We start from the raw sequence: 18991 nt of genomic DNA on the forward strand, positions 1-18991 counted from the left end.
CCCCCCAGCAGCTCCCCTTCTTCTTTTTACACCCCCAGCAGCTCCGCTTCTTTAATCCTTTCAGGACCTGGCCCTTTTTTGTTTTTTCATTTTCATTTTTTACTCCCCATGATCAAAAATCCATAACTTTTTTATTTTTCCATGTACAGAGCTGTGTGACGGCTTATTTTCTGCGTAACAAATTGCACTTCATAGAGATGGTATTGAATATTCCATGCCGTGTACTAGGAAGCGGGAAAAAAATTCCAAATGCAGTGAAATTGGTAAAAAAACGCATTTGTGCCGTCTTCTTGTGGGCTTGGATCTTACGGATTTCACTGTGCGCCCCAAATGGCATGTCTACTTTATTCTTTGGATTGGTACGATTAAGGGGATACCAAATTTGTATAGGTTTTATAATGTTTTCATACATTTAAAAAAATTAAAACCTCCTGTACAAAAATTTGTTTGGGGATTTTGCCATCTTCTGGCGCTAATAACTTTTTTATACTTTGATGTACTGAGCTGTGGGTGGTGTAGTTTTTTGCGGATTTTGATGACGTTTACAATGTTATCAATTTTAGGACTGTTCAATATTGTGATCACTTTTTATAGAATTTTTTAATTTTTTTAAATGACAAAAAAAGTGCCATTTTCGACTTTGGGCGCGATTTTCCGTTACGGGATTAAACGCAGTGAAAAACCGGTATCATATTTTGATAGATCGGGCATTTTCGGACACGGCGATACCTAATGTGTTTATGATTTTTACTGTTTATTTATATTTATATCAGTTCTAGGGAAAGGGGGTGATTTGAGTTTTTAGGGTTTTTTATTATAAAAAGCCGCCGGCAGCAAAGACTTGTCGGCTATGGAGAGGGCTCAGCGCGTGAGCCCTCTCCATGCACCCGCGGCCGACCCGTGACGTGCTATTACGTCACGGGTCGTGAACGGGTTAAAGTGTGTGCCCACAGTAAAATAAGAAATACATGTACTCACCTGAGGCCGCGTTCACACGTTGCGTTTTGACCTGCGTTTTCATTGCGTTTTAAACGCATATACAACAGCTGAGGAGGGGTGATTTGCCTAATTACATCACTGTTAACATTTGCGTTTACAAAAGTAAACAGTAATGCAATTAGGCAAATCACCTCTAATCAGCTGTTGTATATGTGTTTCAAATGCAATGAAAACGCGACCAAAACGCAACGTGTGAACGCGCCCTGAAGCTGGCAGACTGATGACATCAAATTGCACCTGCTGGCGCTGCTACACACGACAGTAGGAGAGGAGGCACAGTGATAGTGCAGAGAGCCAGTAACTCCCTGTACTATCACTTTAATCTGGTTATGTGTCGTTCGAGAACAAACCTGCTCAAAGAGCCGGCTCCCCTCAGGGAGCCGATGGCTCACTTAACTCTGCCCCTAACCGTCTCACCACACACACTTTAACCCGATACAATCGGGTTTAAAGTGGTGTGGAATGGGGTGACTGGCTGGACTGTGGCTCCCTATAAGGGTGATGCCAAACATGGCATTTTGAACCCGTTTTTTTGGTACGTTTTTATGCAGTCTGTTAAAAAAAAACGCATGTGTTTTTGAAAAATGCATCAGTTTTTGACAGGTTTTACCAATTATCTTAATTAAAACTGGTCAAAAACGGATGCGTTTTTGGACGGACTCCTTAAAAACTGACCATGTGTGGCATCACCCTTATACATATAAGAAGAGGAGAAAGAAGAGCCAGCTCTTCTTAGTGAGCGTAGCCTAATAAGCCAGCTCACTAAGAAAGACTGTAATTCCCATCACTACTGTAATCAGCAGTGATACTGACAGGGGCGGGACAGAGCCTGAAAATAGGACTGCTCCGCTTGATCTGGAACATTTGGAGGTATGGTAGGCATTGTGCCTCATAACTGTACCCAGATAAGAAGTGCCAGCCACAGTACTTCACAATATTTCTAGACTAGATGGGGCCATTAAAGGAAATCAATAACTTTATATAAAAAAAAAGAGCTAGAAATACTCAACTCCACTCCTCTTCCCCTTTTCACCGTCACTGGTATTGACGCGGTGGGATCACCTAGTAAACAAACTTATAATTAGCAGCACAGAGAGCGGGGACAAGATGTCCGGCAATTATGCACACCCTCCTCCCATGCGCTTGATGGGGATGTGGAGAGAGTTGCGATACGCTGCATCCATCTGCTTCCCAAAAGTGTCCATTGCCTCCGCTAAGAACATACATCACTCAGGGCAGAGGCTGCAGGATGGAAAGACTTCTGCTTTGCATTAGAAAGCATATAGCCAGCAACCCCAACTGTATAGTCAGACCACTTTCCCAGTATATAGCCAGCAGCTCCTACCACCAGTAGATAGCCAGCTAGCCCTTGCACCCAGTATAGAGCCAGCAGCTCCTACCACCAGTAGATAGCCAGCTAGCCCTTGCACACAGTATATAGCCAGACCACTGTCCCAGTATATAGCCAGCAGCACCTACCCCCAGTAGCCAGCAAGCCACTATCCCCAGTATATTGCCAGGAGCCCCTGCCCCACGGTATATAGCCACCAGCCCATGTAACCAGTATTCCTAGCCTATAAAAAAAAAATAACTCTGTACTCACCTTTCTGATGCCCCCAACAGGTTCTCTTGGTCCTCCGGCTCCATCTTTGGGTCTGCGCACACTGCCGGCACAGAAACTATGACGTTAGTCGCTTGCCAACTTCATTCTGTATTCGCCGCGAGTGTCAGTTAACCTTATAATGTTTGTTCCGGCAACGTGCAGGGACCCGAAGACCAGAAGCAAGAAGAGGACCTGTGGGAGGCTTCGGAAACATGAGTACAGTATAGACTACAAGCAGAGTTAGGTAGCAGTTAGGTTTTTCAGCACATTTTTTGTGATGAAAAACTTGGTAGTTACTGGTCACATGACCATTAGCGTGCATGTGCCCAGCAGGCCCAGCAGTGTGACAGTTGGAGACTGGAGATGAGTAAGAAGCGTTTGTCTGCTGTATCAAGGCAGAGCAACCTCATGATGAAAAGACTTTGCGCTAAAAATCAAGGGAGGAAGAGAAAACCAACTTGCTTGGACTCATTGGATGGTGAGAAAACCTCAATAAAAAAAAGATTCAATCCAAGAAAAGACACTTGGCAGTGGAAAAACTGTTCTTGAAGCTTATTGACAACTTATCAAAGTTAAGCTTTCATTTTATCAACTGCTGTGGGAAAATGAAATTTGAGCTCTGATTCATTTCCATGCGCAACTAGCTTAGTTTTGTTCTCAGACATAGTTGATAAATCTCCTCCTTTGAAAGTGTCTCTGTACTGATTTTCCTACTGATAAGGATACCAAACACTTTTTTGTACAAGTCTATATATTTCTCTGCTCCCTTCTACGTTCTGTCTGAATGGCATCCAATTAGTACAGTCCCTCTGAAACTTTGTCTTTCATCCCAAGTAGAAACCATATTCCATTTGATGAAGCCAATGGCGGAGAAGGTGCTCCTCCTCAATCCACACAAGAGTTGCCGGATATCAGTGCTCCCAGAAATAAGTATTCCCCTAAGGGTAACTGCCATGTATCCCTGAGTTCCAGATCAGATATAGAGTACTGTTACTCCATAGAAGAAAAAGACAGGCACATTGTGTAATCGAGGAAACATTTCAAATATTTCAAAAGTGTTATTACATGATACTCACAAAATAGTATAGAGCAGTGGTGGCGAACCTATGGCACGCAGAGCCCTCTCTGTGGGCACGCGGACCATCTCCCCTGCTGTCTATATATAAATCATTAGAACTCCCGGCAGGCAGGAAAAGCTGCCGATCGCCGAGAGCTCCAGTGATCTCTTTCACTGAAGGCTCTGTGCTCATTAGTGCTGTCTCTACACAGCAGCAGGTCAGTGCTCGGCCCTCCACTCCCTCCCCCTTCAGCCCGGGAACACAAGGAGAGTGAGAGGGAACTGCCGGAGCTTACAGCATCAGCGCACAGCGAGTACAGAAGTGCAGCAGGAGGGCAGGAGCTGCTCTGTGTGTATATGACACAGGCAGCAGTCAGGCAGCTTTGGGACACTGAACAACTGTAGGTGCTTATTGTTTAGTGTCCCAAACTGCCCTGTATGACACATGTCTGTGGCCACAGATATACTGCCCCTGGTCCAGTTCTCCTGTCACTGTGCCATGCTGCCAGTGACCCCTGGGTGCACTACACTGCCCTCACTGACAGCATGGCACAGGTGCCCAGAGCTCCAGACCAAGGGCAGTATATATATATATGTATATATATGTATGTGTGTGGCCACAGACATGTGTCATATGTGGTGATTTGATGGTAAATTCACCTGCCTGGTTCCATGTAGATTTGCTGTTCAGTGCACCCACCCTCCACCCTACAACATACACATTACCCTACACACCCCCTGCCAAATTCAACAATCCTTCACATTGCCACAGGATGGGGGTAGTGATCCTCACTGGATGGGGGTAGTGATCCTCACTGGATGGGGGTAGTGTTCCTCACTGGATGGGGGTAGTGTTCCTCACTGGATGGGGGTAGTGTTCCTCACTGGATGGGGGTAGTGTTCCTCACTGGATGGGGGTAGTGTTCCTCACTGGATGGGGGTAGTGTTCCTCACTGGATGGGGGTAGTGTTCCTCACTGGATGGGGGTAGTGATCCTCACTGGATGGGGTAGTGTTCCTCACTGGATGGGGGTAGTGATCCTCACTGGATGGGGGTAGTGTTCCTCAGTGGATGAGGGTAGTGTTCCTCACTGGATGGGGGTAGTGTTCCTCACTGTATGGGGGTAGTGTTCTCCGCTGTACTTGCTCCTGCTTTGTGATATAATTAGTGATGTTGGACTTTCTTTAGTGATCTGTTTATTATCAGTATGGTGATATTTATCTTCTTGTACTGGTAATGGGCATCATGTAGCAGTATTATATGTCCCTTATAGTGGTATGGTGTGATTTTAGTTTAAATAGACGTGTTGGCACTTTGCGATGATTACATGGACTTTGGTTTGGAGTTTGGGCACTCGGTCTCTAAAAGGTTCGCCATCACTGGTATAGAGTATATAAAGTATAAAAAGGCCTTGTATAAAAATCAAGCTTGCATTTGAAGCCCGGTGACTTTAGGTTTTGCCTTGATTGCTGCTTCTGGGGCATAGAGATGTATCTAAGGCTGATCAAACTTAAGTGGAAATGCCTCAAAACAGAAAACAACTAAAATATTCTTTGTACCGTGTTAAAAAGATGAGAGACCTCAGTTGATGATAACTTTCATTGGCTAACTAAAAAGGTGATAACAATTGAAAGCTTTCATGACTACTGAGTCTCTTCATCAGGCATGGTATAAGGCAACATCTGAATAGAACACAAATTTATATACATGACATCGTAAGGCTATGGCTGATGAGACAAGTGATATGAAACAGTATATTAACAAGAAGAATAGCAAGATACGCAAATCACATCGTATAACGGAGGATCCACACCAAAAAACAACAACAATATCAAAGTGAACCAGTGTGGTGTGTATAAATGATCCTCAGACAGATTGAAAAATAATCAATACAAGGTTTATTAAGGACACCGTTAAAAACATTTAAAACTGCATGAGAAAGTTCATGCGTACAAAGGGAATGGTTATGATGCAACCAAGATAACCCTCCACACTGCCCCCTAGGCGTGAGAATGCAGTATAGTTAAATCACAAAGATACATTTGTATATATTCATGGCTGACAAAGAAGCAGGTAGGTATACAAATCCCGTCTATAATTAAGGCACAAATAGCCAATCAACATATGGACCAATCCATGCTAATGTCAAAAAGCCGAATATTACCCAATTGGGGCTGCATTCAGGGGGATGTGGTTGCGAGCCCCACGCGTATCGCCACTAAGTGTGGCTTCCTCAGGGGTAATTGAACACTGGGGTGTCCGGGGTATATATACAAAAGGGTAGCAAGTTATGTACCAATGGCGGCCAGCGTTCTTACCTGGCTTCCGTCTGTGAGTGCAACGACCGCGAGCCTCCCGCGCCGTCGCCCGAACCGCGCGCAGGCGCAGTCACCCCGATCCTCCTCCTCCAATTCGGGGGACTGCGCATGCGCGGGCCAAGCGACGATCGCGAGAGTAGTGCCGCGATCGTCACATCACAGGTAGAAAGGATGATACGTATCATAAATGTATAACGAAGGGGAACAGTCTTGTTTCATGGGGAAATACATGGGGATATACATAGTTTTAACCTGTTGTTGTTCTATACAGGTTAAAACTATGTATATCCCCATGTATTTCCCCATGAAACAAGACTGTTCCCCTTCGTTATACATTTATGATACGTATCATCCTTTCTACCTGTGATGTGACGATCGCGGCACTACTCTCGCGATCGTCGCTTGGCCCGCGCATGCGCAGTCCCCCGAATTGGAGGATCGGGGTGACTGCGCGTGCGCGCGGTTCGGGCGACGGCGCGGGAGGCTCGCGGTCGTTGCACTCACAGACGGAAGCCAGGTAAGAACGCTGGCCGCCATTGGTACATAACTTGCTACCCTTTTGTATATATACCCCGGACACCCCAGTGTTCAATTACCCCTGAGGAAGCCACACTTAGTGGCGATACGCGTGGGGCTCGCAACCACATCCCCCTGAATGCAGCCCCAATTGGGTAATATTCGGCTTTTTGACATTAGCATGGATTGGTCCATATGTTGATTGGCTATTTGTGCCTTAATTATAGACGGGATTTGTATACCTACCTGCTTCTTTGTCAGCCATGAATATATGCAAATGTATCTTTGTGATTTAACTATACTGCATTCTCACGCCTAGGGGGCAGTGTGGAGGGTTATCTTGGTTGCATCATAACCATTCCCTTTGTACGCATGAACTTTCTCATGCAGTTTTAAATGTTTTTAACGGTGTCCTTAATAAACCTTGTATTGATTATTTTTCAATCTGTCTGAGGATCATTTATACACACCACACTGGTTCACTTTGATATTGGTGATATGAAACAGGACAATCAATGGATGAAGAAAAGTAAACACTAATAGTACTAAATGTTCTAGCACTTGGGGAGTGAGATCTTTATTGTCCCTTGATTGAGATCTGGTCCATGGCAGTGATAACCCACCAGGTCTGACGAGCAGATTCCTTAACCCCTTCACGCTCTGCAACGGATATATCTGCCGCAGAGCTATGAAGGGTGTACGGGCTGTATAATGCTGCGTGCGGTGATTCACCAAGATCGTGCGCCGGAAATTTACCATCTTTTTTGTTGTTGCGTGCACCAAAATTTGAAAGTTAAATATGGCGTTACGTGCGACACAATCTCAGCGCGGTCACTTCTTAAATACCCATGCAGGCTGTTTTAGCCATGAAGAACGAGCACAGTCCAACAAAAGTGCACCATGTGACCCTTAGTAAATCTGCCACGTTGTGTGAGGTGCAGGTGAAGTTACCTGGGATGATGATGTAATCCTTACCTGAGTCAGGAATCTTTAGCCTGTCAGCAGTTATGTGAAGACAGGTTTTACAAAAGAAAAAGTATCTCTCCCTAGTGTAAAATTCTCCTCAGATAGTCCACACAGTAATTAGTGTGGGTTTTAGCTGCTTGCCAGGTTTTGTTGTGCTGCAGGTACTGCTTTTCTGTTGGATTCAGAGTTTGACAATTGTTAACTTAAGCCACCACAGCAGATCCTGGGTGGCCAGGAACGGCAGGAGGAGGTTTTGAGTCCGGTCTGGAAACTCTTTGCTGGGGTGATGGCCTGGGTGTCCACAGAGAGTGCTCCAAGTGCCACCTCTGGCACCCGTGCCATAGGTTCACCACCACTGGCACCCGTGCCATAGGTTCACCACCACTGGTCTATGATATGAAAAAACAAGAATCTGAAATAACGGATACTATGAGCCTGTGCTAGCATTTCTTCTGCAGTGTTGATATCAGTGTCAAGAGTAGGAGAAGAGGGTTGCATTGACAATCCAACACAATGGGAAGCACTATGAACACATTTTATAAGTGGTCATAAACATGTAAATAACTTGTGAAAGAATAAGTGTTTTTTTTATTTTCTTTTGAAAAAACAAAGTTGGATCCAAAATGGCCAACTTCAAGATGGGCGTCATGGTCAACACAAGTCTTGAAAAGATTCCCCCCTCCCATATACTAATGTGCCACAAAAATTGATATCACCAACAATTCCCATCTGATTTAGGTTTATCTATATAAATGGTCCAACTTGTTGTTATCAGATGTCACCAAATCCCATGTTACCTACTGCCACCAAGTTGTCCTCAACAACCATCAAGACCTGCATCTGAAGGATTTGGGTCCCCCGACATTTGGGGAATCGTGGCCAGCTGGTTGACTGACTTCTGATTAGCCAATGCACCAGCTTTTAGGCCCTTAGCAACCACAGCCTTGCCCATACTGAGCGTGACTGACCAAATTCAAACTACTATATCTCCTGAACCCTGGCACATAGAAGTGTAATTTTGAGCAGAAGAATCTCCCCTTTAATGATGTATGGATGCTTAACACAATCGGAAATATTCACCCTTAAAATTATTTTTATGTACAGCTTAGCATTCCTGATTGTACCTTTAAAAGTGAATCTCTCTTAACCCCTTCCCGCCGCAGCCCTTTTTCGTTTTTGCGTTTTCATTTTTCACTCCCCAAGAATTTTTTTTTTTTTACAGGAGGTTTTAAATTCTTGTAGATGTATGAAAACATTAGAAAACCTATACAAATTTGGTATCCCCATGATCGCACAGACCCAAAGAATGAATGAAAAGAAAGACATGTCATTTGGGGTGCACAGTGAAAGCTGTAAAATCCAAGCCCACAAGAATATGGAATAAACACGTTTTTTTCCACAATTTTCTCTGCATTTGGAATTTTTTTTCTGCTTCCCAGAACAGGGCATGGAATATTAATACAATTAATATGAAGTGCAATTTGTTACGCAGGAAATAAGCCCTCACACAGCTCTTTACAAGGAAAAATAAAAAAAGTTCCGGATTTTTGAAGGTGGGAGTGAAAAATGAAAAAGGGCCTTGGCGGTAAAGGGTTAAACTACAGAATAATTTTATAATTTTTTTTTTATACTCTACAGTGAGCTGCATAAATGTTTTATTAAAAGTACAAATGGCAGAACAGCTGTTTTATCCTGCACCACTGCATTAAAGGGTTAATACATTTTATCATTACTTTACCCCCCCCCCCCCCCAAAAAAAGGAATTGGAAAACTCTTATAGCAAAATAAATTTGAGCATAGAAAAACAAAAAAAGTTATCCTGTAGGCCTTGTCCCCTTGTGTCAAAAGGTACTGTACAGCTGTGATTCTCTCTCAATACATTTTATTTCCATAAAAATCTGTGCACTTATGAATTAATGTGAGTTTAGAAGTGGAACATTTGATTTACAGTGTTATATGGCTTCAATCTGTCTCTTGCCACCAGTTTTTACTTCCCATTTGGGCAGAGCTGGTCTCTTTTTGGCCGTCTGCGGCTTTCCTTCTCAGTAACTCGTACATTTTAGCATTACTGGACAAGGGTTGTGGAGAAGAGTCATTTCTTTCCTTCAGTCCACCATGTTTTCTTATTGGAACAGATGACAGTGCCTTCTTCCAGTCTCCTGTGTCCCTTATCGTCATCAGGATTTCAATGACTTGGTTAAGGGTAAGATTTTTACCTCCACAGTTCCACTTGAGAAAGTTGTCCAATGGCAGGCGTGCTGTGGCTATCTGTAGCCGCTTAGCATTTCCTAAAGACACACCAGTCTTCTGACTTTTATCAACAAAAGCGCCAACTATATATATCTTATCATGGTCAAAGGTTTTTAGCACATTTGGAGAGTCAGCTGTCAGGTAAACAAGTCGCTCCTTGGGGAAGATGTCGACATGGGATTTTTCAGTGGCTGTTATTAACAGATTATCCCAGGCCCCTTGGTAACGTTTCACCAGTTCTTTATGGTATGGACCATTGGGCTGTAAATTACAAAAGTGGATATGAAAGGGCTCCATAGACTTTGTGTTGAGGCCTTCACACATCTGAAGCTGACTCACCGTATTCTCCAATTCCCTCTGAGACATATACCGTTCATAAGCCATATCAAATACTAGAGGTTGCCCAAAAATCATTGCTTGGGCACAACGCCATGCATCAAAGCAGTCCACCGATCTACTCCAGAACTTTAATAAGTAGGAACTTTGCTTTTCATTGTCAGTCTCTACCTCACTCTTAAGCTTCTCTTTTTCTGCCTTCTTCTTTTCCTTGTTTTTCTTTTTAAATTCTTTCAATTGGAGCATCCTCAAGTATTTCCTTCTGGAAGACTTTGTAGGGCGCTGCAGAAGAGCCTGTAATTCCTCTGGGCTAAGAGAATCAGGCACAGCTTTCCCAGCCAGTCTCCACATGTCTACAAGTTTCTGCATGCTTTCGATGGTGGACTCCTCTTCATCCTCTTCAGATTCTTGCTCACTTTCAGCCTGTGGTGCAGAATTTCTTAAAATGCTTTTCCATGTGTCAAGGTCTAACTTTTCTGAAGCACTTGGCTTCTCTTGGTTTTTTGTGCATGGGGTTGATGACAACAGTCTATACTGGAAGAGCTGATGAGACAGTCTAAAGGGCAACTGACGGTTCACACCTTTCTTAACCACGATATTGAAGGTAGGGCTCCGAACAGTTCGTAGGAAGGTGTTCATGAAAGCCATGCTTCATGTGATGTGGAAATTAGACTACAAGAAAACAGAAAAATAATTATACACATAGAAAAATAAAAGGGAACCTGTCAGACACATCTAGCCCCACAAACTGAAGGTTCTACCGCATTTACTCTAGTGAGTTGCTCTGCATGAACATATTATGAGTCTGATAAGTTCACTTTAAAAGTGTTTTTAAGATCATTATATTAATGTATCATCAATCTCAGATCAGTGGGTGTCTAAATCCTGACAGCTACACTGATCTACTATTTAAAGGGATCACTACAAACCAGGGATTTACCAGGTGTGTAGTGTTTTTGTCACATAACATGTATTCTCCTTCCATCATCTATTACTCTGTAGCACTGCTATGAGGACAGGAATGAGGTCACAGGACATGATGACCACAGTACCAGAGTGTGTACAGCACATTGTAAGTACACCAAGCCACAGATTAGTGGTAACATACATCGTGCTATGTATCAGCTCTATGACAGTCCTGACAGACACAAGGTACGTACTGTAGTAGGAGGCTTCTCTATCACATACTTCTACACATGCCGCCCGCTGCCACAGGACGAGGTGCACTCACTTCCTGTTCCGGTGCAGCGCTCTATTTCTTCCCCGGTAAGAGGTTCCGCACTCAGTGACTCCTGCAGATGATACGATGATACGGTAAGCCTGTAATACCCTGGCCGCCAGCTTCTCTGTATGACTCCTGTGCACACAGCAGTGTATGACAGCTCTAGCAGGTCATTGTACTGCAGTGATGGAGGGTTACACTACCGCATGTAACTACCACTACCACATTATGTAACATACAGCATGTTTTCATCTAGTGTTATGTTTCTACAGGTATTTCTGGAGGCATATGGTGGTTGTGTATGATCCCATGCAGTACTATATTTCTGGATCTGTATGGTAGTTGTTTATGATCCCTTATAGTGCCATATTTCTGGAGGCGTATGGTGGGTATGTACAGTCATGGGCATAAGTTTTGAGAATGATACAAATGTAAATTTTTACTACTGCATTTTAGAATGGCAATTTGCACATACTCCAGAAATAAAGCGTGATCAGCTTAACAGCAATTAATTGCAAAGTCAATATTTACCTAGAAAATAAACTTTTTCCCCCAAAACACATTTCAACTTCACTGCAGGCCTGCCTTAAAAGGAGCAGCTAACATGGTTTCAGGTGTGGGTGTTGATGAGGGCAGGGCTGGAGATCAATCTGTCATGATTAAGTAAGAATCACACCACTGGACACTTTAAAAGGAGGCTGGTGCTTGGCATCATTGTTTCTCTTCTGTTAACCATGGTTATCTCTAAAGAAACACGTGCAGTCATCATTGCACTACACAAACCTGGCCTAACAGGGAAGAGTATCGCAGCTAGAAATATTGCACCTCAGTCAACAATCTATTGCATCATCTAGGAATTCTAGGAGAGAGGTGGCATTGTTTTCAAAAAGGCTCCAGGGCACCCAAGAAGGACCAGCAAGCACCTTTTTCAGCATGATGGAGGACCTTGCCATAAAGCAAAGGTGATAACTAAATGGCTCAGGGAACAAAACAGAGATTTTGGGTCCATGACCTGGAAACTCCCCAGATCCTAATCCCATTGAGAACTTGTGGTCAATCATCAAGAGACTGATGGACAAAAAAAAAAAAACAAATTGTGACGAAATGTAAGCATTGATTGTGCAGGAATGGACTGCTATCAGTCAGGATTTGGTCCAGAAGGTGATTGAGAGCTGCCAGGGAGAATTGCAGAGGTCCTGAAGAAGAAGGGTCAACACTGCAAATATTGGCTTGCTGCATTAACTCATTCTAACTGTCAATAAAAGCTTTTGTTACTTGTAATATGATTGCACTTGTATTTCTGTATGTGCTAACATACATAAAAACCAGATGGCAACAGATCATGTGAAAATATAATATTTGTGTCATTTTCAAAACTTTTGGCCATGACTGTATGATCCCATGTAGTACTATGTTTGTGGAAGCGTATGGTGGTTGTGAATGATCCCATACAGTACTATATTTCTAGAGACGTATGGTGGTTATGTATGATCCAATGCAGAACTATATTTCTGGATCTGTATGTTGGTTGTGAATAATCCCATGCCGTATCATATTTCTAGAAGCATATGGTGGTTGTGAATGATCCCATGCAGTATCATAGTACTACCGGTATATTTCTGGAGACGTATGGTGGTTGTGAATGATCCCATATAGTACTATATTTCTAGAAGCATATGGTGGTTGTGAATGATCCCATGCAGTATCATAGTACTACCGGTATATTTCTGGAGACGTATGGTGGTTGTGAATGATCCCATACAGTACTATATTTCTAGAAGTGTATGGTGGTTGTGAATGATCCCATACAGTACTATATTTCTGGAGATGTATGATCCAATGCAGAACTATATTTCTGGATCTGTATGTTGGTTGTGAATGATCCCATGCAATATCATATTTCTAGAAACACATGGTGGTTGATAATGATCCTATATAGTACTATATTTCTAGAACTGTATGGTGGTTGTGAATGATCCTATATTTCTAGACACGTATGATCCAATGCAGTACTATATTTCTGGATCTGTATGTTGGTTGTGAATGATCCCATACAGTACTATATTTATGGAAACGTATGGTGGTTATGAATAATCCCATACAGTACTATAATTCTAGAAGTGTATGGTGGTTGTGTATATCCAAAAAAATGCAATGAGGCAGCACTCCAGTAAGTATAAAGGTGATCTTTATTCACCCATTGCAAAATAAGGTATGCTTGATAATGGCTCTATGGATGAGCTGAAACGTTGCACCTTATTTTGCCATGGGGGAATAAAGATCACCTTTATACTTACTGGAGTGCTGCCTCATTGCATTTTTTTGGATATCTGACTTTACAAACCGGTGGATCAGGTTTGATGGAGCTGTGCACCCACCATTGGACTTGATCCATTACACTCGCTGTGCTGCTCCACAATCGGACTGTTTTCTATGGTGGTTGTGTATGATGCCATACAGAACTATATTTCTAGAAGCGTATGGTGGTTGTGAATGATCCTATACAATACTATGTACTCTACCTTTAGCACATTTATGAATCACTCATGGCGGCTCCTGCATGTGGTGGGGTAATTTCTGATATCCAGATGCTCTACAGTTTTCTTATTTCCATCTGCTCAGAGGTAACAATTTTCCAATGCAGTTCAACGGAAATGTGTGAATACCGTCTCATTGAAGACCTGTGAGTTACTAAATTCTCGTATTTGTGCTCTTCTCTGTTTTAGAAGCCTATTTAGCTAAAGGTGAAAAATCATGAGTTTCCTTCTGCCAAAGCTAAGTAGTAAACGTGATGTAGACCATGCGATAAAGACAACAGCAGAGGTGGTCTTGGTGCTAAGGTTTGGAAGGGACGATGACTCGGTTTGTCTGCAGCTTGATGATATTGTAAGTGTGTTGTTTCTTGTAACCAAATACATTAGGTTCTGAATATACTTATATCTTGGATGCTTCTAGTAAATGTCACTTACTTTCTATGTGCTTGTCTCTTCAGCTTGCAAAGACATCACATGACCTAAGTAAAATGGCAGCCATTTATATTGTCGATGTTGATAAAGTGCCTGTTTACCGCCAATACTTTGATATCAGCTACATCCCATCTACAGTCTTTTTCTTCAATGGGCAGCATATGAAAGTGGATTATGGGTAAGATTTTTTTTTTTTATAAAAATTACAAATGTAGTTTCGTAGTGCCCTCTAACCAAAAAAATATTGACACTGAAGCTGAATGTGAAGAGACTAATGGGGTTGTTGCTGTAGAGAGGAAAACATTTTAGGACAGTGATGGCGAACCTTTTAGAGGCCGAGTGCCCAAACTACAACAAAGATCTGCTTATTTATCGCAAAGTGCCAACACAGAAATGTAATTTGTGATTTATACTCCCTTCTCTGTCACGGTTTTCATTGATACCAGCACCTGAGGACACCAATAAAGCAGAAATTAGTCCCAGGTATCTCTGTCACTTTAAAATACCTCTGCACAGCAAGTCCTGGGCTGTGTGGGACTGTAGAAAGATACCTGGAGTCATCTCTGGTGATGGCCTGAGTGCCCACAGAAAGGGCTCTGAGTGCCACCTCTGGCACCAGTGCCATAGGTTAGCCATCACTGTTTTAGGATATCTGTTTCAGGTGACAGCCCCTCCTACTTGTCGGTGTTCATATCTCAAATGTCATCAGCATTGCTGTCCTATTGTACCAATTACACACTGCAGACCCTACACATACTAGGTGATTGAATGTCCTCAGGTTGTGCCATTGTCACCTCTGAGGGGTGTGAGTGATACAATGGGATGTCATTGACATCAGCCTGAGTGCTGTACACAAAAGAGAAGGGGTGGCTGGTGCTGGAAGTGAAATAGTCGGGAACGTGTGAAGGCTTTTTTGTTTTTTGCTATATCTTTATTTGGCACAAATAATATTATATTAATATTTTTAATTTAAAAATGTTTTTTGAGGTGCGTTTCCAGGTGATTAAGATACAGGGATTGTTCTTTTTTGCGACACATATTTTTATTAGTAAAAATAATCAATAGTCATCAGTACTCCATGTTCACATTTACTCCTCTTCGAGTTCTACGTAATAATCCTCTGGACACTAACTGCCAGCTCTGCTCCTAGAAGTGTTTTCAGATCTGATGAAGATGCCATGTCAGCTTCGAAATGCGTTGTCGTTTCTTTACAATTTTTTTTTAAGGCCGCTCCCGCAGAGATCAGCAGTCTGCCGCCCGGAAACGCGGTGATATTGAGCTAGAAGCAGGTGGTTGAATGTTTCCTGGAATAGGTGGAGGCTATAATTACAGCCGTGGCTCCTATTCACTTTCAGTGGCAGCAATGGCTGCAGTTACGTTTTCTGCTCAATACATGAACACACAGAAAAGGTTTTCTTATATCACACTTGGTCAGCTATAAGATTGAAATGTAGCTATAGAGCGGAGGTCTTACTCCTGATAGAGCTGTGCTAAGGGTCTGATCACATATGCTACATTACGACAGTTTTGCAGTGCAATGTGAATTTTCACATCTGATAAGGTGTAATAGAGTTACCTTGGGGGCCCAGGAAGGTCCTGTCTGTCATGGCAACTCATTGCTTAAAGGGGTATCCCTATCTGGGCCTACACATTTAATGCCCCCAAGAAATGAGATGGCTGTCCGAGATACGACCACTACTGTAATCTTGTGATCAGACATGTGCTATAGAGGCGCCTGACCACCTGGATTCAGCGATCATTATCACAGGATGGCTGTGGGCCATACAGTAACTCCAGAACATTTCATATGTAAAATAACTTTAGCAGTGATGGTCATATGCAATAACAGCTAGTTTCCATTTTTAGGGGACAATAAGAGTATATTTATGGTGAATTATCTTCACACAGGTACATTTTTTTAAATAACGTCTAAAGAAATGTTTATGTATATAGCTGATGTCAAGTTGGTAATTGCCCTTTAAGGTTTATACATCAGAGGGTCCATTAAATACCAAATATGACTTTATTACAGACAAATGAAATTAACCTAGGGGATATTTTATTGCTTTGTATGTTCTACATAGAGTCTGAATAGTAACTAGAAAAGTTTATAGATGCGTTACTTTTTTATAGTGGTGACTTCACTTCAGGCTCTGGAATGTTATTGTATTATTATGCATTGCTTATAAATGTATCACTATATGTAACCATTTTATTTTCTAGATCACCCGATCATACCAAGTTTGTGGGAAGCTTTAAGACCAAACAGGATTTTATTGACCTAATAGAAGTAATTTATAGGGGGGCAATGCGAGGAAAACTTATTGTACAAAGTCCTATTGATCCAAAAAATATTCCAAAATATGACCTTTTATATCAAGGAGTTTAGTCTAAGTACACAATTTAACACTGGCTAGAGAAGACTCTGGAATATCCTGATGAGATGGCTTTCATCTTTTCTGCATGGACCATCAGTAACTTGGATCCAGTCAAGCAAATCCATGCAAGAAGAACATTTTAGACACTGCTCTATTTATATATCATTTGTGTAAATACAGTACTTTTTCTGCTGTGTGTATTTTATGTGATTTATCATATTCCTTTACTACATTTCTGCAGTTGTATTGTCTGTTTGCCCTATGTATTGAAAAGTGTCTTCAGCATACCATGCTTGTCCATTTACTTGTATGAGGTTGAAAGTGTGTCTCTTTGGCAAACACATATATTTCTTTGCCTGACATATAGAAAAACCAGGTGTGGCCAAGCTGTGGGTTCAGAAAATTCAGACATTGCCATGTTAGTAAATGGAGCAGCATGACGCATTCTCCTCTTTTGCTGCTCTATTAATCAGCGAGAGCGTAATTCCTGCTCTTCAGATTACTAGGGTTAGTCATGATTGGTGGGGGTCCCAACAGACACACACTCCATCAGATTGCGACCCTCTATATGTTGTCAGGAGCTCAGTGAGGGATTGAACCAGGCAGAGCAGTAGGCAAGTGTAACTTAACATTAATATATTTTTTTTAATTTCAAGAATAAATAGCCTTGTATTATAATTAATTTTTCTGCGTCAGTGAGCAGAGTATATGAAAGAATTCACCGGTCCATCTACCTTAGATAAGGATAGAATCTTTAAAGGACATCTACCACCAAAATTAAAGACTGTATGCAAATGAGCCTGAGGGGCTCCAGGCTCCATTAACACCTATGGAGCCTGGAGTCCCACAGGCTCATTTGCTTACAGTCATTCATCCTGGTAGTAGATGCCCTTTTACTCTTTCCTTAGATAGAGAATTTTCCCTTGATGATTCAGCTCTGAGGAGATTATACTATCCAGAGACTAAATATTTAAAATGATTAGAGACTTTCATGTTCCTTTACCTTTGACCTGTCAGTGGGGAAGGACACTGAAAGCTATTTGACACAAACTGTTTAAATAAGATGGAAAGGCAGGGGGGGAAGGAGTGTCTGTACTTTTGTTAAATGCTTAGCTACACTTTAAGTGTTGCAGTGATGAGCAAGCCGATTACTCTTACAGTACACTTTGGTTTGTATCTTTCATTTTCTGTTATCTAACCCTTTTGGAGGGGGAGGTATAAAATTATCAGTTAAGTTGCATCCAGTAACATCCAGGAATTAAAGCGTAACTGTAAAGTTATAATATTTTGTCAAAATCACTATATGTTATTCCCCCTTTGAAAACAAACAGAACATTGCCTACTTTGTCCTGCTTACCCTTTTCTTTCCAAAGTTATGGCATTTTGTGTTCTAAAAGTATTTGACAAATCTTTCTCACTAGAGGTGAAGTGGGCAGAGACTAATATCCATCAGTCTATGCCCTCAAGCTGAGGCCAGTTAGCTTGCCCATAGATCCCATGATGCCTTGCGTTCTCTCTCAAAGTAATTTAGCATTAAATCCATTTAGTTTTCCACAAGTAAATGCACTGAACAGTGCACATACAGGATGTATATGGTGACCATCACATGGAGGAGCAGGGAACATGTAATGAGTGGTAGAAATCATTAGTAACCCAGTTACATGCAGTGTGTAGCCTGTGCTGTGTGAACAGTAATGGTTAATAGCTTATATACACAGAGCTGATACTGCGGATAACAAGGTGGGGAGGGGAGCAGCAAGAAGAGCAGAGCGAGACAGAAAAACTTCTGTAGAATCACAGACTGGGATGGAGGGACTGATAGGGAACATGGAAGATCTTGTGCCTCTAGACTATTCTGTGCAGGAGACATCTGTCTTCACTGTGTTGGACACAGCCAGCTTTGCACATGACCACCTCCTCTGAGAGCAGCACCCCTCCCCATGAAACCGACTGAGAAACATAGTACGTATTCCAGGACTTATCAGCAGAGGAAGCAGCAGTGAGGTAATCAAAGGATAGAAAATAAACTGCTGCATATAGGGAACAAAGATAATAGGCAAAGTTGTTTTACCACCCAAAAATTATTGATTTGGGGGGGGGGGGGGAAAACACCTTTAGAGTCGCTTTAAATATGCTCCACATTTTAAAAGGTTCAGAAGTTTAAAGTCAATGCAGTTTGCAGTAAAATGGACTTTTATAAAAAAAAAAGTAGTTGCAGAAAAAAGCAAAGCTGAGCGAGTTACGGCATTTCTGTAGCTTACTTTGCTAAGCCGTTTCCATAACTCCTATTTACCTTTACGAAAGTTCCAGAAAAATCATAGAAAAGCTGCGCTTGGTTGTTTTCTATAATTCCCATACACTGCAAAACAAATACATCCAA

The 18991-nt window shown here is 42.1% G+C and overlaps 2 protein-coding genes across 7 annotated transcripts; one reads left to right on the forward strand and one right to left on the reverse strand.

Annotated features, from left to right (window-relative positions):
* Window positions 1-2941: 2941 nt before the first annotated feature.
* On the forward strand, window positions 2942-17006 carry TXNL4B (thioredoxin like 4B). Of its 2 annotated transcripts, none has more exons than XM_072135986.1 (4): window positions 2942-3080; window positions 13994-14153; window positions 14260-14411; window positions 16457-17006. In XM_072135986.1, the coding sequence occupies exons 2-4, from the start codon at window positions 14022-14024 to the stop codon at window positions 16620-16622; spliced, it is 450 nt and encodes a 149-aa protein (XP_071992087.1). In that variant the 5' UTR covers window positions 2942-3080; window positions 13994-14021; the 3' UTR covers window positions 16623-17006. The 2 variants fall into 2 exon arrangements, with proteins under 2 accessions (XP_071992087.1, XP_071992086.1); XM_072135985.1 differs by lacking the exon at window positions 2942-3080 and adding an exon at window positions 11254-11359.
* TRMT10C (tRNA methyltransferase 10C, mitochondrial RNase P subunit) lies at window positions 9098-18970 on the reverse strand. 5 transcript variants are annotated; one of them, XM_072135974.1, is made up of 2 exons: window positions 18905-18970; window positions 9098-10717 (listed from the first exon to the last, which is right to left on the reverse strand). In XM_072135974.1, exon 2 carries the CDS (start codon window positions 10691-10693, stop codon window positions 9422-9424), a length of 1272 nt encoding a protein of 423 aa, XP_071992075.1. In that variant the 5' UTR covers window positions 10694-10717; window positions 18905-18970; the 3' UTR covers window positions 9098-9421. The 5 variants fall into 5 exon arrangements, with proteins under 5 accessions (XP_071992075.1, XP_071992073.1, XP_071992074.1 ...); XM_072135972.1 differs by lacking the exon at window positions 18905-18970 and adding an exon at window positions 11206-11355; XM_072135973.1 differs by lacking the exon at window positions 18905-18970 and adding an exon at window positions 11234-11325.
* Window positions 18971-18991: the final 21 nt, after the last annotated feature.

This window comes from Engystomops pustulosus, chromosome 2 (assembly GCF_040894005.1).
Source record: "Engystomops pustulosus chromosome 2, aEngPut4.maternal, whole genome shotgun sequence".
Classification (NCBI taxonomy): Eukaryota; Metazoa; Chordata; class Amphibia; order Anura; family Leptodactylidae; genus Engystomops; species Engystomops pustulosus.

What these genes read in the sequence shown, in the direction of transcription:
- TRMT10C (XM_072135974.1), bottom strand. Translation starts at nt 10,693, where the DNA reads ATGGCTTTCATGAACACCTTCCTACGAACTGTTCGGAGCCCTACCTTC.
- TXNL4B (XM_072135986.1), top strand. Translation starts at nt 14,022, where the DNA reads ATGAGTTTCCTTCTGCCAAAGCTAAGTAGTAAACGTGATGTAGACCAT. An exon ending in GTCTGCAGCTTGATGATATT is followed by an intron (nt 14,154 to 14,259) that starts GTAAGTGTGTTG and finishes TTGTCTCTTCAG; the next exon opens with CTTGCAAAGACATCACATGA. An exon ending in CATATGAAAGTGGATTATGG is followed by an intron (nt 14,412 to 16,456) that starts GTAAGATTTTTT and finishes TTTATTTTCTAG; the next exon opens with ATCACCCGATCATACCAAGT.